This window comes from Salvia splendens, chromosome 10, assembly GCF_004379255.2.
Source record: "Salvia splendens isolate huo1 chromosome 10, SspV2, whole genome shotgun sequence".
Lineage (NCBI taxonomy): Eukaryota > Viridiplantae > Streptophyta > Magnoliopsida > Lamiales > Lamiaceae > Salvia > Salvia splendens.
Window position 1 is genome coordinate 13,512,226 of NC_056041.1, and position 18,950 is coordinate 13,531,175.

General features: G+C 39.2%; 2 protein-coding genes across 2 annotated transcripts; one reads left to right on the plus strand and one right to left on the minus strand.

Annotated features, from left to right (window-relative positions):
* Positions 1–11,799: 11,799 nt before the first annotated feature.
* Positions 11,800–15,076, plus strand: LOC121753114 (bifunctional phosphatase IMPL2, chloroplastic-like). The gene is made up of 9 exons (XM_042148294.1): positions 11,800–12,302; positions 12,395–12,473; positions 13,102–13,196; positions 13,288–13,337; positions 13,454–13,578; positions 13,755–13,821; positions 14,269–14,358; positions 14,629–14,743; positions 14,828–15,076. The coding sequence occupies exons 1-9, from the start codon at positions 11,972–11,974 to the stop codon at positions 14,896–14,898; spliced, it is 1,023 nt and encodes a 340-aa protein (XP_042004228.1). The 5' UTR covers positions 11,800–11,971; the 3' UTR covers positions 14,899–15,076.
* Positions 15,077–15,191: 115 nt separating this feature from the next.
* LOC121753112 (26S proteasome regulatory subunit S10B homolog B) lies at positions 15,192–18,870 on the minus strand. Its single transcript, XM_042148293.1, has 10 exons — positions 18,679–18,870; positions 17,390–17,509; positions 16,894–17,030; positions 16,609–16,770; positions 16,442–16,528; positions 16,285–16,371; positions 16,045–16,182; positions 15,731–15,922; positions 15,532–15,630; positions 15,192–15,408 (listed from the first exon to the last, which is right to left on the minus strand). Exons 1-10 carry the CDS (start codon positions 18,779–18,781, stop codon positions 15,334–15,336), a joined length of 1,200 nt encoding a protein of 399 aa, XP_042004227.1. The 5' UTR covers positions 18,782–18,870; the 3' UTR covers positions 15,192–15,333.
* Positions 18,871–18,950: the final 80 nt, after the last annotated feature.

The following is an 18,950-nucleotide window of genomic DNA, read 5'->3' on the forward strand; positions in this document are numbered from 1 at the left end:
AATATACAGTAGTAGATTATATTATATAATAAAATAATAATTGATATAAATATTACTTCTTCTATATTATGCTACTTGAATCATTTATTTTCTTGACTCGATTTAAAAAAAATTATAATTAATATTTAAAATAGAGAAAGAGTAAATTAAGAGAGATAATGTGAATGAGAGACTCTTCTCTATATTATTTTCTATTTTATTCTACTATTTCTTCACTTTAACTACTTATTATCATTTTCCTAAAATGAGTAAAAAAAGTAATTATTCAAGTAATAACGTGCGAGGAAGGTAGTAGATGATATACTAAATTTTAGTATGATATTAATAAAATAGTAGAAATAAAAAATAGTTTGATAAATAAAAAAAATACTATAAAAATAAACTAAAGATTAATTATGGAGAGCTTTGGCGGATGGAAGCATAAAGACTAGAATATACAACTAGATGGCAGTATCAATCCAAGCCCCCTAGCTCAAGTGGTTGAGGAGGGAGGCAAGGATACCGCGCCATCCTAGAGGTCACGACTTCAGCACCTGGGAGGCGCAACTTGGGGATTAATTTCCCCTGGGGAGTTCTTGAGTCCTGCCCTGGACCCAGGCGCTGGGGGAGATAGGTTAACTTGGTACCCTTGATTGAGTTGATACAGTTAACTGGTCTGGACCCGTGCTTGGGACCCAGGTGCTGGGGGAGATAGGTTAACTTGGTACCCTTGATTGGGTTGATACAGTTAACTGGTCTGGACCCGTGCTTGGGGAAAGATTGGCTGACTCGTTCCTTCCCATCCCGACAACGAAGCGCAGCTCGGTGGTAAGACGCTTCATAGGTTGGCTGACTCGTTCCTTCCCATCCCGACAACGAAGCGCAGCTCGGTGGTAAGACGGTTCACCTCCGACCGTTAGGCCGGGGGTCCGAGTCACTTCGGGGGTAGATGGGGAACCATCGTCGATCATCCTTAAAAAAAACTAGATGGCAGTATCACACTAGAGTCTCGTGCGGCAGTCGGACTATGGTGTGCCAGAGCACGAGAAGAACGGGGACCCGTGCTTGGGACCCAGGTGCTGGGGGAGATAGGGTACCCTTGATTGGGTTGATACAGTTAACTGGTCTGGACCCGTGCTTGGGGAAAGGTTGGCTGACTCGTTCCTTCCCATCCCGACAACGAAGCGCAGCTTGGTGGTAAGACGCTTCACCTCCGACCGTTAGGCCGGGGTCCGAGTCACTTCGGGGTAGATGGGGAACCATCGTCGATCCTCCTTTAAAAAAAAACTAGATGGCAGTATCATACTAGAGTCTAAAACTAGATGGCAGTATCACACTAGAGTCTCGTGCGGCAGTCGGACTATGGTGTGCCAGAGCACGAGAAGAACGGTATAATGGGGAAGATCAAGAAGAAGTTCCCCGGCCACCACCACAATCACTAAGGAAATGAAAATAATAATGAATAATTTAAACGGTGATGGTCGTGATCGAGTATATATGTTATTCTTTTTTTTTATTTAAATAATTTGTTTTTGTTTTGTTTTGTTGGTTGTGATTATTTATATGTACACTAAAGTTTGCTATGCATATGAAACCTGGAAGAGTTGTTTATACATTCGTGTTTCACCTTGTTTCGACATTAATTAGCAAATTTTTCAATTTAAATCTTTTAAAAAAAAAGCATGAGTATAATTTAAACTAAGATGAATTCTGTATATTTGAAGATTTTAATACTAATTCGCGAGTTCTCTTAACCAATACTCTCTTCTCATTCCATGTTAATTGAGTTATTTTTCTATTTTTGAAAATTCTAAAATAATTATGTCATTTCTATTTTTATCAAAAAAGTAACTATTTCTCTTACTTTATTATCTCCTACTTCATTAACCATCCATTAAATACACAGTTCTTAATCTTCGTGCTGAAAACAAACGTTTCTATTAACAAGGAACGAGGGAGTACTAAGTTAAAGATTATTTTAAGTGCCCAATAACATTCTCAAAAAGAACACTATAAACATTTCTTATTCTATTTTGTGTACATCCATTTATATTACACCATTCATCAACCGCACATGATGATTTAAGCATGCAATCAAAATTAAATTTGGAATAGTAGCTAGGGGCTTTGAACTTTTCATAGTCAACACTATCGGGCATACCGGCGGCCTGGTGGACGTGATGCCTTGAACCATTCCTCCTTAGTGTATACCGAGACAATAATATTGACACAATATTATTTACAAACTCACCAGTTCTCACGTTTGTGTCCTTTACTGGCCATGGAACACCACTTTGGATTCATAAGTGATTCAAAACTTCTTTTCCAGGTATCCTGCTATACCCACCTCCTCGAGGTCTCTAAGAATCATTAAAAGTCAAAACTTAACCTCTTACCACATGCAGGTTACAACACTCAATACTTTCTAAAGAATTGGTGAAGACTAAAAATCTTCCGAGTGTTACATCTAGAGTCATGTAGCTTCGTTTTCCCATTGAACCAAGCCCATGAGATCTCCAATCGTATGGTTGGGTTACCACTATAATCATCTTTTAAGATGTGGTTTTCAGTCTCATTCCTTTTAGCAATTTATGCATTTGATCACGGTTTAAACCTTTCATTAACGAATCCACTAAGTTATCCACTGACCTTACATAGTCAACTGCAATAACACCACTTGTGATCAATTGTCTTACGGTATTATGTCGTCGACGAATATGTCGAGACTTACCATTGTATAAGCCACCATGTGCTCTCCCTATAGCTGCTTGACTATCACAGTATATCACTACTGTCGGCACTGGCTTCTTCCAACCTGTAATATCTTCTAGGAAGTTTCTAAGCCACTCGGCTTCTTCCTTTGCTTTGTCTAAAGCCAGTGACGGATCCAATTAAGGACAAGGGGGTACAATTGTATCCCCAAAATTGTGAGTAGCCTAGTAGTAAAATTTTCATTTTCCTAGCGCTAGACCCGAGTTCGAATCCCCTTTGCGCTATTTTTTGGCTATGCATACTTATATTTATGATTTGTGTGATTGGCTATAATCAGTTAAGTAGCTAGTACTCCTATTATTTATGTTTCTAACTAATGTATCATTAAATATAATAATTTATTATTGTCTTTTTATTTGCTTCAGTTTTTTTACGTATGAATTTATTATAGGCTGTAATCATTCAAGTATTATTTATGTGTCTAACTAATATATATATGTATTAAATATAATACTAATATATTATTTGGCTTTTCATTAAACGGGGTTGGATATAATCTTTACTACTATTTACATTTTTTAATTATGATCATATACGATGCATTCTGTTTTATTAAAAAATTTTAAAACTTTTCCTGAACTTCTAAAATAAATTCTCCATTATATAATAATAATAATAATAATAATAATAATATATTTTTTAAATAGTGAAAATTTTTCAAGTAATAAAACACAAAAAATTATGTTTTATACTATACATAATTTAACTCACTTGAAAATAAATAATTGAGGTAATAGAAAAAAATAATAATTAAGATAATAGAAAAAAATCATTTGAATATTAATTCTCTAAGTTAATGTAATTATTTATCGCACCCACAATCTAAAATTTCTGGATCCGCCACTGTCTAAAGCGATAAACTCGGATTCCATGGTGGATCGAGCTATACACGTCTGTTTCGTTGACTTCCACGAAACAGCTCCACCCCCCACAGTGAACACTTACCCACTAGTCGAGAACGAGCCTTTTGAATCAAAAATCCAATTTGCATCACAGTGCCCTTAAGTAATGGGGGTATCTTGTGTACTGCAACTCAAAGTTAAGAGTATACTTCAAGTATCTCAAAACTCTACGCAGAGCTTTCCAATGTTCCTTGCTTGGGTTGCTCATAAATCGACTCTGCTTATTCACCGTATACACAAGATCTGGTCGGGTGCAGTTTGTGATAAACATCAAACTCTCTATGATCCTTCTTGAGCAACAGGCTCACCCATGTGCTTACTCAAATGCACGTTGGGTTCAAATGGAGTTTTAGCTGGCTCACAATCAAACGAGTGAAATTTCTTTAGCACTTTCTTAATATAATGAGATTGTGTCAGAGCAATTTCCTCATGATTCCTTTTAATTTTGATTTCGAGAATCACATCAGCTAAACCCATATCTTTCATGTCGAAATTTCTCTTCAACATATTTTTGGTTTCGTTGATAATGGCACTATTGCTGCCAATAATCAACATATCATCTACATAAAGACACACAATAACAAAACCGTTATCTGAGTTCTTAATGTAATCACACTTATCACACTCATTGATGGTGAACTCATTTGACAACATCACATTGTCAAACTTCAAGTGTCATTGCAAAGGCGCTTGTTTTAATCCATATAGAGACCTCACTAGTTTGCATACCTTCCTTTCTTGGCCAGGTACTACAAACCCTTCAGGTTGCTCCATATAAATTTCTTCCTCCAATTCACCATTCAGAAATGTAGTTTCACATCCATTTGGTGAATCTCAAGATTGTGCATAGCAGCAATTGCAAGAAGCACCCGAATAGAAGTGATTCTCGTAATAGGTGAATATGTGTCGAAGAAGTCATATCCTTCTTGCTGCTTAAAGCCTTTCACAACTAGGCGAGCTTTGTACTTTTCAATAGTACCATCAGTTTTTTATTTCCTTCTCATGATCCACTTGCACCATAAGGTCTTACAACCTTCTGACAAGTCTACTAACACCCATGTGTTATTTCTCATAATTGATTCAATTTCATTATTGATCGCTTCTAGCCAAAATGGCACATCTGGGCCAGACAGCACTTCCTCCACTGACTTTGGTTCATCATCCAACATAAAAGTTATGAAGTCGAGACCAAATGTCTTAACAACTTTAACTCTTTTTCCACGCTTTGGTTCTACATCCTCAGGACTTGACCTCGTTCTTTTTGGAGGATTAGAACTAGTGGATGCATCCATCATTCTTTCACTAGAACGATCCTCTTGCCTCTTGCAAGGGTAAACATTCTCTAAGAATATAGCATTCCTTGACTCAAACGGTTGTTCCTTCAGCCACGCCGGCACAGCTGACCTATGGACTAGGAAATGATAGGCACTACTATTAAGTGCGTGGCCAATAAAGATGCAATCGACTATTTTAGGGCCTATTGTAACTTGTTTCGGAGGTGTCACTTCAACCTTCGCTAAACACCCCCACACTTTGAGGTATGAATACGAAGGTTTCTTCCCTTTCCACAACTCATAAGGAGTCACATCCCTATTTTTTAGTGGAATCTTGTTCAAGATATAATTCGCCGTTAACACAGCCTCCCCCACATGTTCTGGGGTAAACCTGAATTAATCAACAGTGCATTCATCATCTCTTTAAGTGTTCGATTTTTGCGTTCAGCAACACCATTCGACTAAGGAGAATATGGAGATGTGGTTTGGTGAATTATACCACTTGCATAACATAATTCTGGAAACGGAGCTACATAATCACCACCTCTATCACTTCGAACACACTCAATTCGACAATTAAGTTGATTTTCGGCTTCATCTTTGAAGTCTTTAAACGCTTCAATTGCCTCATCTTTACTTCTTAATAAGTAAAGGTAACAATACCTTGTGCAATCATCTACAAACGTGATGAAATACTTTTTACCACCTCATGTTTGCACAAATTTCAAATCACATATGTCCGTATTGATCAACTCAAGAGGTTTTGTGCTTCGCTCTACCGAATGGAACGACAGCTTAGCCATTTTGGCTTCAACACACACTTCATATCTTTCTTGTGAGTTAAACTAATCTACTTTCAGTAAATTAATATTTACAAATATTTTTATAGTATTTAGATTTACATGTCACAATCTATTATGCCATAAATTAGAGCACTCAAGCAAATAAGAGGATGTGTCGTTTTTCTTATTGCTTATTCCTTTTCCACGGTAAATGACCGTAACATTCAGCTCAAAAAGTCCATTCACTAGGTGGCCTTCACCTATGAACTTTTCATACTTGGTCAATATAACCTTTTCACACTTAAATTCTAGTGAAAATCCATGATTTACTAGAAGTGAGCTTGACACCAAATTATTTTGGATATCTGGGACATGCAGCACATCCTTAAGGGTAAGAACTTTTTCAGATCCTAATTTTAGGAACACATTACCCACACCGACCACCTTAGAAGAGGCTTGGTTTCTCATGCGTACTTTTCTACCTCTAACAGATTTGTAAGTAGAAAAAATGTTTCTCTCAGAGCACACATGACATGTGGCACATGTATCAACAAACTATTCATTTGGATTGTTACCATGGTTCACGTCGGAGACCATTGCGACCACCTCATGATCTTTGTTGTTTATAACAACACGTTCAAATAATTTGTACACTATTGTCACCATCAACAAGTACACAATTATATTGAACCATATGTGCATTGGTATATTCAACAACTCATGCATCCCAATTACTACTGTCAAGTCTAAATTGGTCTTGCTTGTCAAATGACAAACGATAAACACAATTCTCAAGAGAATAGATCTCAAGGAATAGCCTATGAACATTGCGACTGTTCGTTTCTTCATTCCAGCTTTAGAGCTCATGTTTCCTCCAACTTCGATTGATATAACCATGTCTTAGAAGAGTGCAAATTCTCAAGCCGTGTACATACGGTACTCTTACTATTACAATCGAAAGGAAAATAACGACAATAAGTGGAATGGAAATTACAACGGAAATCATAAAACAAACGGAACTATAAGTCAAGTCGAGGAAAGTCCTCTTTCCGCAAGACAAATTACGCTCCGGCTAGTGCTCACGGAATGGCGTATTGCCCCCAAAGATAAAACGACTTCCCCCTAGCGTGTAGAAGCACCTCAAACCCGCTAGGCACCGGCGAACTTGATCGAGTTCCGAGAATCGAGCTAGACAATGCTCCTAGAATGCACACTATGATGTAGAGAGCTAGAGAGAATAGAGAGTGTATGTTGTGGTATGTTCTTCTCATCTCTCAAACTCACCTATTTATAGGATAGGAGAGACCACTTCAAAAGTCTTGGCATTAAGGATCCTCATAAACCACTTGGAGGTTACCTTAAGTTGAAAAGCCAAAAGACTTAAGAAAATGAAAGGTTTTGAGACCCTTCTAATTTCTCATATATTTTTTCCACATGACGTCATCGTGATTGTAGTAAAGGCAAGGAACAGAGTCATCAATGGCGGACATCCCGACAGACATCCCACTGCACAATGTCTAACATCCCCAAGGACATCCCGACGGACATCCACAATAATAAAAATTTACAAATTCACCAAATTAAACAATTTACGGAATTAAAATTTTGACAAGAATATGGAGAAAATGCAACCACTTTATTTAAAACAAAAAACGTACATAATTATTAAAAAAATTCAAAATCGGAACGTCCGTCGGGAACCCGCAATGGCGGACGTCCCGACGGACGTCGTCGGAAATCCGCGTAACTCCAGTGTCCGCAAGCGACATCCGCGTCCACCGGTCGCTAATGGCGGACGTCCTGCGCGGACGTCCGGCACACATGTCTGACGTCCGCCGGGACGCCCGCTGCTGTGGATGCTCTAAGAATGGATATCGTTGTGTTAAGACAATCTCACAAACGATTTTCTGATATTCTCTTCCTCCTTTATAAATAAAAACTTTTGAGACCACACGAATTATATTGAAAATTTGGTAAATAAGAGAGAGAGAGAATGGGAAAATTAGTTGAAGTGGTATAAGGCCATCCACAACGCTGTTCCTATATCGTTCCTTAAACCACTATTTGAGGGCCCCACTGTACTTTTTTACTCCATTCCTTAACTAAGGAACGGAACCTGCAACCCTCCGTTCCTTAACCGTTCCTTAACCGTTCCTTAAATTACTATTCATTCAATTTCATTTTTTTTATTTCCAACCCAATTCAATTTAAATAAACACACTTTATTAAAAAACAAACACACTTTATTAAAAAACACACAACATTAAAAAAAATTTAAACTTTTAGAAAAATAAAAAGCACACAATTAAAATCCTAAAAAAATAAAAAGCATACAATTAAAATCCTAAAAAAATAAAAGTACACAATTTTAATAATTTCATCCGCCAAAATTTTCCCAAATGTGCTCAATTAGATCCTATTGGAGTTGGGTGTGGGCACTAAAGTCGCGTGTCCTTGCACGAATAGATAACCGTTCTTGTATAGACGGATGCGCTCCCCACTTCGAGGCGGACTACTTGCGTTTGTGATTGAAATGAGTATGAAATATGAGTATTTATAGAGTAAATAAATAAATAAAAAATACAAAAAAATACAAAACGGATATAAAAAACGGTCACATTACCGTTGCAAATTTTTTTTTTTACTAAATTCGATTTTTTTAAAAAAAAATTGAATTATTGCGTCACCGGGACGAAGCCCACTCGCGGGGCAGCGAGTGAGCTTCACGCGTCGAATGGGAGGCCGCCACGTCGCCTCGGAGCGTAGCGGAACGTTTCGTTCCGCGTTCCTCCGGAATGGAACGCGGCACGGCATGGGCACGGAATGGCGACGGAACGAAGCCCGCAACGCGTGTCGCCGCGGAACCGTTCCGCCGGAACGGCATAGGAACCGCAACGGCACAGCGTTGCGGGTGCCCTTAGTAGTGTAATGTTTGGTGAAAAAATTCTAAAAATAGAAGTGGACTAATTTTGGTGAACGAACTAAAATGCAAAACGAGACTACTTTTTTGGAACAAGTGGAATAGTAATTTCTTTAATATTTTCTCATAAAAAATTTATGTGCCCAAGTTTTTTTTCCCCTTTAACTACAATTATATTTTTTTTATTTAAATTAATAGATCATTAAAATAAATTCAATCATATTAGGAATTTTATTGTATACTTTTCGTTTCTATTTTATTATTTTTGTACACATTTAATCCGTCTATATAATTGGAACGAGGTGTTATAACAATATTAAAAATATATCAAAATGTAGTAATAAATACTACAGCATCTGTCCCAGCTCAAGTGATTGTCTGGTTTTCATTACGTGTTTTGTGAAAATGATAATAAATAATTAAAGTGCGGAAAAAAATAAAATAAGAGAAAATAATGTAAACTAAGTCATCTCCTATATTATTATCTCTCGTATTTTACATTCTCTCAATTTTAACTATATATTATTATTTTTTTAAAATAATAATTAAAAAGAAATCAATCATGTGAGCTGGACGGAGGGAGTATATAAATTGTATACTTATAGAACATATTGTAATCCGGTGATCATATTCCACTTTTATAGAACATATTGTAATCCGGTGATCATATTCCACTTTTCTGATTTTTTATTGAAATACTACTCTAGTAGTTTTGATATTTTAACACACAGATAATGCAATTTAAATCAACTTTTAGATAACTTATGATCGATTACATAAATTTGAATATAAAATCAAAACCATTTAATTTTTCGAAATAGTCCCTTGATAGTAAAATTGATACTCCGAATTAATATAATTAAGTTAAATATAATATGACTATAAAACAAATTTATTTTTGTCAAAATTGCTTCACTATATCTTTTGAGTTACATCACGTGACAGACGACGTGCGACCGCCGCCCTCAGTCGACAGTGAGTCAGAGTGTCCACTATGGAGTGGACGCGGCTATAGCCGCGAGGGTGGGCAGTCGGCGGGCGGCCTATAGTGGCGAGGGTGAGCGGACGGGCGATCGCCGGGTGCGGGGTGAGGATGCGGCGGGGGACATAGCCGCGCCTATAGGCGCGGCGACTATAGTGCGGACATCCGCCGCGGCGCATGCGACGCGATTTTAAATTTTTTTTCCTCTATAAATACCACTCCCCACCACCTATTTTTCACCATTTTCACAAAATCCATCCATTCACTATCTACACAACCACTCTCTTAAAAATGCACCAAGGAGACGACGAATCACCCGACTCTCATGAATCAGGATATGGCAGCAATCCATCAAACCCCTCGGTCTATCCTTCGCAGCCATCGGGTTTTGACGAATATGCTTCTCAATCGTCGGGCTTTGGCGGATATGCGCCTCCGTCCCAGCATTGGAGTTGGAATCAATCTCCCCCACTGTGGGCATCGAGTCCACCCCTTCCTCCATCTCAGTCGTGGAGGTCTTCTCCAACTCCGCCACCTTTACAGCGGAATCTGAGTCGTTCCGCATTTGGAGATTACAGACCCAACCTAGACGCGCTTCACCAGCCGCGTCTGGGTTCCCCTTTCCAAGCCAGCCAATCTCCGTTCTCCGAAGCAGATCAAGACGCATTTGATACTATGATGGGTCTGCTCAGTTCTGGCATCCCAGATACGCCGGCAGCACGGGTGGAAATGCCCGTTCCGACCCGAGGAGGTAGCGGCAGTCGTGGCATCGGCCACGTCGGTGGGCGCACGGGCAGCGGGGCCGGCATTCCGAGTGGCGAGGGCAGTGGCATTGGCGGTAGCGGTGGCTCTGGTTCTGGGTCCAACCGGGGCAAGCCATACACCAAAGACGAGAGCATTGCCGTGGCGAAGGCTTGGGATGTTATCACTTCGGACCCCGTGGTGGGCACAGATCAGGCCGAGGGGAGCTTTTGGAGGCTCGTCATGTTTGCATACGAGGAGTTCAAACCCGACGGCACCGAGAGGCGCGACCCAGAACAGCTCCGGAAAAAGTGGGGTAGGATTCTCCATGCGACCAAGCGGTTCGCGTCCATATACGAGAACAACCTTCGCCACGCTGAGAGTGGCCGCAGCGCAGCAGATGTTAAGAACCTGTCTGAGGGCCAATACCACACGGAGGGCTGGCTGAAGTTCACCTTGTGGGAAGAGTATCTTGTCCTCGCGGATTGTCCGAAATTCAGGTCGATCGTGGCGCACGAGGTGGGAACAGCTCCTGGGCCAAAGCGCACAAGGCACAACCTTGCCGGCGACTACAGCAGTGGAAGCGGCTCGCAAGAGTTCGAGCAGTCCGACGAACAAGTCGAAGAGCCAGCCGATACTCACACTAGGCGACGACGGCCCATGGGACAACAGGCCTCTATCCACAACGCCAGAGGGGGTAGAAGTGCCTCCCGCCTATCGGCCGGCGCGTCCGGATCGCGCATCCACCAGCCCGCCCCAATCCCACATCCCACGGTGCAACCCCACGAGGTATTGGCCAATACCATAGACGTGCAGTTGATGCAACAACTGCAAGACGTATGCAGGTCATACGCAGGGGAAACTGACCCGTACATCAGGAACGTCTACAAGAGGCTCATCACTCGGATTGAGAGTCGACTGGGGTTGGTTGATAATGTGCCTGGGGATACCGCAACCGGAAGCAGCGAGAGAGGAGGAGGAGGAGGAGAAGAAGAAGAAGAAGAAGAAGAAGAAGAAGAAGAAGAAGAAGAAGAAGAAGAAGAAAAGAAGGGAGACGAGGAAGCCGACTCCGACACCGAGTAGACGGTGGCGGAGTTTTGTAGTTGTATTTTATTTTAATTATTCGTTGTATAATTTTACCGGTTTGCAATACAACGAATATTCGGCCATAATTACCTCGTTTTCTAGTTATTTACACTACGATTATTTAAATTACATTTGATTGAAACTAAAAATATTTTAAAATGAAAATTGATTATAAAATTTGGGGGCTATTGGAAGTGTCCACTATAGTGACGGAAATAAAATTTTAGGGCAGTGGATAATAAAATTAGGGCTATAGACAAAAACTAAGGCGGAGCTATTGGGCGTGTCCGCTTGCAGCGGACACCCTCACGGTTAGCAGTACTTTGTAAAATTGGTCGAAGAAAAAAAAGGAGGAAAACTATCTTGTGTTTCTCGTGACGTCACCACAAAAAGGGCGACCAATCCAACGGTGGAGACCACGTCCCTTCTCCACTCCTTCGTCGTCCCCCTCTCACAGTCACCACCCGTCGTTGCCTCAAAACACTTTTCATCTCTCTCACTCTTTCCCGCCCTTAAATTCCCCATCAATACAGATGCAATCTCTCCAGCTGCTCCCCCATTCTCGCTCCACCTTTCTCTCTCTATCTCCCCCGCCTGCATTTCCTCTTGCTCTCTCCTCCGATCGTAATCCTTCTGCCCTAAATCTCGGCTCGATTCGATTGAATTCGATTAAGATGGATTCAGCTCGCTGCTCTCTCTCTAATGGCCACGGCGGTAGAAGTGAAGCCGCCATTGCCCTCCAATTTGACGATTGCGACCTCGACCGCTTCGCCGATGTCGGCAACCAGCTTGCAGACGCCGCCGGCGATGTCATCCGCCGCTATTTCCGCAAGAGCTTCGACATACTCGATAAACCGGATTTAAGTCAGTTTCTCTCTCTCACTCTCTATACAATTCGTTGTGTTATGTTAAGAGCGTTTCGTTGTGTTGTTTTAAGTTGTTTTTGCTATCATTAGGTCCTGTGACGATTGCTGATCAGGCGGCGGAGGAGTCAATGGTGAAAATCCTACAAGAGAATTTTCCTTCTCATGCAATGTGAGTGTTATGCGTTTTCTGCATTTGGTAAATTGTTCCGTCTATAAGACTTCTGAACTTCGCCGGTCTACTTTTCTAGTTTATCTGCAAATTTTGTTAGTCGGTTTGTTTATTTGATCTATTTTCTGAATTGAAGCTATTGATATGATTTTAATTGTAGTATTCTGGATTTTTTGTTTCTCGACTGCTAACCATTGACAAAATTTGTAAAATCAGGCACCAAGTGCGAACTTACACAAGGACATTATTAATGTTTTTTTCTCCTATACCATTGTTTTGTGATTTGTTCTTTTCTAATTGTATCCTAGCCGTGTCCTTTTTGGCTAGTAGTTTTTCCTCACTTAGTTATAACTTTAGTTAAATGAATATATCAGGAAGGAATGTACTCTTGTTACAGGAAAAGAAAAACGATGCACGTCATATATATGAAATATTTGGACATACACACACAGAAGACACGCATATGCACACGTATGTTATAGAGTTGAATTTTGAATTCTCATCTCATCAGATAAGGATGTTTAAACATAAGCATGGGATAAGATGCATTGTATATTCATTTTTTTATCAAAGTTCTCGTAGCTTGTTCACTTTTGATGTCTAACAAACAACTGATTGTCAATTTCAGTTATGGAGAGGAGAATGGATGGATGTGCAAAGAAGACTTTGCAGATTTTGTTTGGGTTCTGGATCCTATAGATGGCACTAAAAGTTTTATCACTGGTATATGTCAACATAATTATTGTTGCTTTGTAATAAGTATGACACTTTCCTTGTTAGCTTAGTGGTGGCGTATAATTGTATACATATACAGGAAAACCCGTGTTTGGAACTCTAATTTCTTTACTCCACAAGGGGGAACCGGTAAGAATTTCAGGTACCCACTCCAGTGTGGGAAGAGAATTATATGTTCTGCTTCTTTGGCTTTCCTTATTTTGTATTTCGAGTCCAGTTATTCAACTTATTTTATGTTTAAACAGATTCTTGGCATTATTGATCAACCTATCCTTAAAGAAAGATGGATTGGAATAACTGGGAGGAGAACTGCTTTGAATGGTCAGGAGATCTCAACACGCTATTGTGAACAACTGTCAAAAGCATACATGTATGTTTACCATATCAGGAGAAACATCTTATCTTATGCTAATCTACATAAACAAGTTGATATTGGTCACTTTAGCAAATTTTTTCTTAGCTGTTTGTCCTTGATACTATTATCTTATGCTTTTGCCTTTCACCTCATTTGTTAGGTTGGTCATGGGTTGTTCGATTCTGTTTCAGGTATACAACTAGCCCTCATTTATTTACTGGGGATGCTGAGGTGGCATTCGCTCGGGTTAGAAGTAAGGTATATCTAGTTTTAGTCAGTATAGTTTCAGCATGTGTAGTCTTGCTACGCCTTTTCGTTGTGCATGGAGAGTTCTCTAACTGAAACTTATGTCAACAAGATAGTTTTTGGCAGAATCATTCTATAGCCTTTACTGGATGGTATAGTGGATTTATTTGAATTTTGAAAAAAAAGTTCTGGATTCATATTACTAGAGAAATATTTCACTAGTTTGTTTATTTCTAACATCTTGATACTCTACTAGATGGGATCTATTATATACCCTTCTATCCTATTGTTGTGCACTGACCATCTAGTACTACTCGATGGTGTGATCAATTGCCCGTTCTGTTGGTTAAACTTCATAATTTTAGTCTTATTTCTTATACTATGTTTTTTCATTTTTTTTTCATGAAAAATATACACAGGGTTCTCTTATTCTGATATTATATTTGTTTGCTTCGACAGGTGAAAGTGCCACTTTATGGCTGTGATTGCTATGCTTATGCTCTGTTGGCATCAGGTTTTGTGGACCTCGTGGTTGAGTCAGGCCTCAAGGTATGTCTATTTTGGTGCATTATACTCTTCAATCATGTATTTGGTATCCTTGTAGTAGTATTTGATCAGTTTGCTATTTGATATTTGGAGGTCGTGCTTTATTTATTCTTCTTTTTGCTTCAGTTCTTCATCTGATATCTTGAATGCCCGTAGCTCTAGATCGACAATAGTCTGTGATCTTGTTACTATATGACCTTTTAGCCTTGCAACAGTTTATTTGCTCATAAAATGCATGATGCTAAAATATCTGTTTTGAACCTATGTTCCCAGCCATACGATTTCCTTTCCCTGATACCTGTGATCGAAGGTGCCGGTGGAGTTATAACAGATTGGGAAGGGAATCAACTGAAATGGGAGGCTTCTTCTAAATCACATGCTCCTCCAAGTATGGCCTTTCTATACACACTGATTCGCATATTTATGATTTTAGCCAATAACATGTGTAAGAGATGTCGTCTCTGTTTCACAGGCTTTAACGTAGTGGCAGCTGGGGACAAAAGGGTTCACGAAGAAGCTCTGGATACTTTGGAGTGGCACTAGTGCTGGTTTAGTAGTCTTCAGCTTATCCTAGCTGAAAGGATTTCAAAAGGCTTCATATCTAGTTGAGTGTTGTAGCATTTGGCTGTCCTATATCCAACATCCCCTTTATTTATCGACTCCTTTTATCAATTTGATATTTTACTAGTACAATTTTTAATGGAAATTTAGTTGTGAAAAATTAGTGTGAAAATGGTTCCTACTTTATTATACTCATTCCATTTTAAGAAAAATGACTCATTTCTCGGGCAGCATGAGATTCTACGCAATGTTATTTTGTGTACTAGAGAACAAAGTAGAGATAAAACTGTTTTTATTCTTTAGGGGCAACACATTAAATATGGTCCATATGGAAGGGAAAATTGGTCATTGGTGTTAGTTACTTCTGAGTGAGAAGAGAATGAACAATCACACTTGCTGTCTACCCTCTTTCAATATCTATTCCTTCCCAAAATCAGTACTATAGTGAGCACTCGACTCCAGCTTCTTCGCCTCGTTCAGTTTCCTTACAGCCTGCAAACATTTCAACCACAACCAACTCAATTTTCTACACAGAAAATACTCTAAATGCAAGGATCAAATTGTCACATTTGAGGTAAAATTGAACTGATTCCTCAAAAAACATAGGAAATCTACCTTCATGAAGTCTTCATGAATGACATAGTCACGTTCTGCCCGAATTGCAAACATTCCAGCTTCGGTGCAGATGTTACGAAGATCTGCCCCGTTAAACCCCTGAACCACCCAACATATCAGTTCTCAAACGCAGACAAAAGATTGACATTGTTCTGAATCTCTGAAGGAGGTGTTGAAAGTATTAGTATTTTTAACTTACTTCAGCCAGTTTAACAACAGCCTCATAATCAATTTCACCATGTTTGGCGATCCCAGAAGCATGGATTTTCAGAATTTCCATCCTTGACTGTTCATTCGGCAATGGTATCTCTATTTTCCTGTCCAGGCGACCAGGACGAAGAAGTGCAGGGTCCAAGACATCGGGTCTGTTGGTCGCCATTATCATTTTAACCTGCACTAACAATTCATTATATAAAAATCTAGCAAGCCCATACAAGACTATGCGATGAAATTTACTTATATCCTGCTACAAAAAAAATATATCCACAGTTCAAAATGGAGGTAAACAAAAACCTTCCCCAGCTGATCAAATCCATCAAGTTGGTTTAGCAACTCCATAAGTGTCCTCTGGATTTCACGGTCAGCACTAGTTCCCTCACTGAAACGGCGTCCACCAATGGCATCAATCTCATCCATAAATATGATGCAGGGCTTCACAGAGAGAAATTATCTTTGTTAACGCCAACCTAGTCTTATACATCCAAATCTTCATATATTTAGAAGAATAAATTGATTGCATTATATTTTGCTTACTTGGTGATCACGAGCATAATTAAACATTTCTCTAATCAATCTCGCACTCTCACCGATGTACTTATCAATAATAGCACTTGATACTACCTGCAGGCAATAGTTATCAACAACTGCACTTCACATGAGGACTATATGAGAGGTGTTGGTAGCTTCCTACCTTTAAGAAATTGGCATCAATGTTACTAGCAATGGCTCGGGCCAACAACGTTTTTCCGGTTCCAGGAGGCCCGTACAGAAGTACACCCTAAGACATGTTCACGCGTTATTGCTAAAATCCATAAGCGGGGTGAAATGGGATATTGAAAAATGACCTTGTCACATTACCTTAGGAGGCTTGATGCCAACTCTTATGAAGAGCTCAGGATTCATTAAAGGTAATTCTATAGATTCTCTCAGTTCCCGGATCTGGTCTGACAGCCCACCAACAGCAGAATAACTAATATTCCCAGGATCTTCATGAAGCATGTTATAGACAACAGGATCTACCTGCGGAGTACAATCAAATACTAATGCATAAGTAATGCAAGCCATAACCACTTGAAACCAAGTATCAGTTGATCAACAAATGATCCAGTTAATCAAGCATTAATTTTGAACACATCTGCATACCTCACGAGGGAGAGCTCGCATAATTGTAAGTGTAGTCATATCCAAAACTACCCGAGTGCCTGCTGTAAGTTTGTCCTTATCCACTTTATTGCGGCACCCAACCACATATCTTGGGCCACTACTGGCTTTAACTATCACTAGTATATTAAAAACAATTGTGTATTAAATAGAAGAAAGTTAGACAAGAACTTCAAGGAACCTAATCAATGATGAAAACGTCTATGAAGTACGATCATGTAAAAACACTTCGGAAACAAGAACTATAATATTGGTTACAAAAGTACTTTAGGCAGACCTTTCGTTTTAATATTGCAGGTTCAATATATGCCCTCAACTAAAATTACATTGGTGGTATTCCCAGTGCAAAAGATCGGAGAAAGGCAGTAAGAAAGTTACTTTTATTACAAAACTTGGTATTTTCAAATCACATAACAATGGAAATAAATGCCAATGAAGAAGGGAATGCAAAAAAAATGTAACATATACTATGTCTTACAGCGTTCATTATCGAGGGGCCTCAGAACTTCGCCTATTATCTGTCCAACACTCTGAAGTGACTTTAGATCATCCTCTGTTTTATTATACTCCTTCTTTGTAGCCCTTAGATTATCTCTTGCTGCACAAATCATATATTACCATTAACCATAAGCAACCATAACAAATTTTCAGCCATAATAATACATTAATATACCATCACTCTAATAACATGGGTCACACAAAAATGCAGCCGAGATAGCAAAATCAAAGACTGAGCAAATCAAGTTTTTTAGGAAAAAAGGATTTCTCAGCCACTTTTGTTAGTTTGGAGAAAACATTATTCGCACAACCAGTTAGAACCCCGATTAAGGCCCCACCAACGGAGAAAACAAAAAACGAGAAAGTAAATGATACCATATCTGATGCAAACCTTGAGAAAAAGACGCATCTCAAATGCGTGTAATCTTCACATTCTACCCATGGATAGCAAAAATTAAAGAGTACTAGTTTGTTCAGTTCAGACAACCCTTATTATAATGGTAATTAATCCATGAATGACATCACTGCAAATTTAGCTATATATATTAGGCAGATCCCTACACTTGAACAGTTTTCAGATTCAATCATTCAACTACAATGATACTTCAAGTTGCACTCCAGCTCCACAATTACATCCAAGTAATAAATAAATTGAGCCAAAAACCCTATTCAGCTATGTTAGTATGCTTGAATCATATGGTTTGCCGCTAGCCAAACGGTTCTATGTTGCTGTATTGGGTCCTATTTGTCATATTGGACCTAGCCCGTCTTGTGTGCCTATTTATATAGAAGTAGGGCAAAAAAAAACTCTAATAAACTGTAACCGCAATTATAATACAATATGTTCTCCGTTCTTGCCCGTGGACGTAACCACACAACATTGGTGAACCTCATAAATCTGTCTCTTTACATTTCTATTTGTTTCGATTACTCAATCACTCTATTCCGTCACAACAACCTAAAAAAAACTTATGCAGCTGAGTCCGAATTGTCATATACCACAGCAAAACAAATAAGGGAGTTCCAAACACGCAAAAAACATGCATTTACAGCTTCAAACAAGGAAAACATACGAAATCATAGTCAATCATAATAAGAGCTAACTAGTCACACATTCAATAAGCTAATTACAATTTCGCAGAACAAGGGAGAACAAAGAGTGTAAATGGAAACTAATAGTTCCCACATTAGATTATAGAACTTGATATCGAAAAGATTAAATGCTTGACAAATAGATGCAAAATTTTAGGGTTATAAGAGCTCGATTACCAGATCGAACTCGGACATCAAGCTCCTTGTGAGTCAGCAGCTTCTTCCGGTAGTCAGCAATGGCCACCTTGCGGCGAGCAGCATCGTCGTTCTCGCTGCTCATAGCTTCCGATTCAAAAAGGAAAGATCGATGGATTTCTGGTTTGATTTGTGTAGTATATCAAAAACAATGAAGTAATTAATTTAAAACTTGCTACCGAAGCAAGATACAATTTTGTAGTCTGAGACTGTGAGAGCGTTCTTGGATTTGGGCCATTTTATATGTTTGTGGC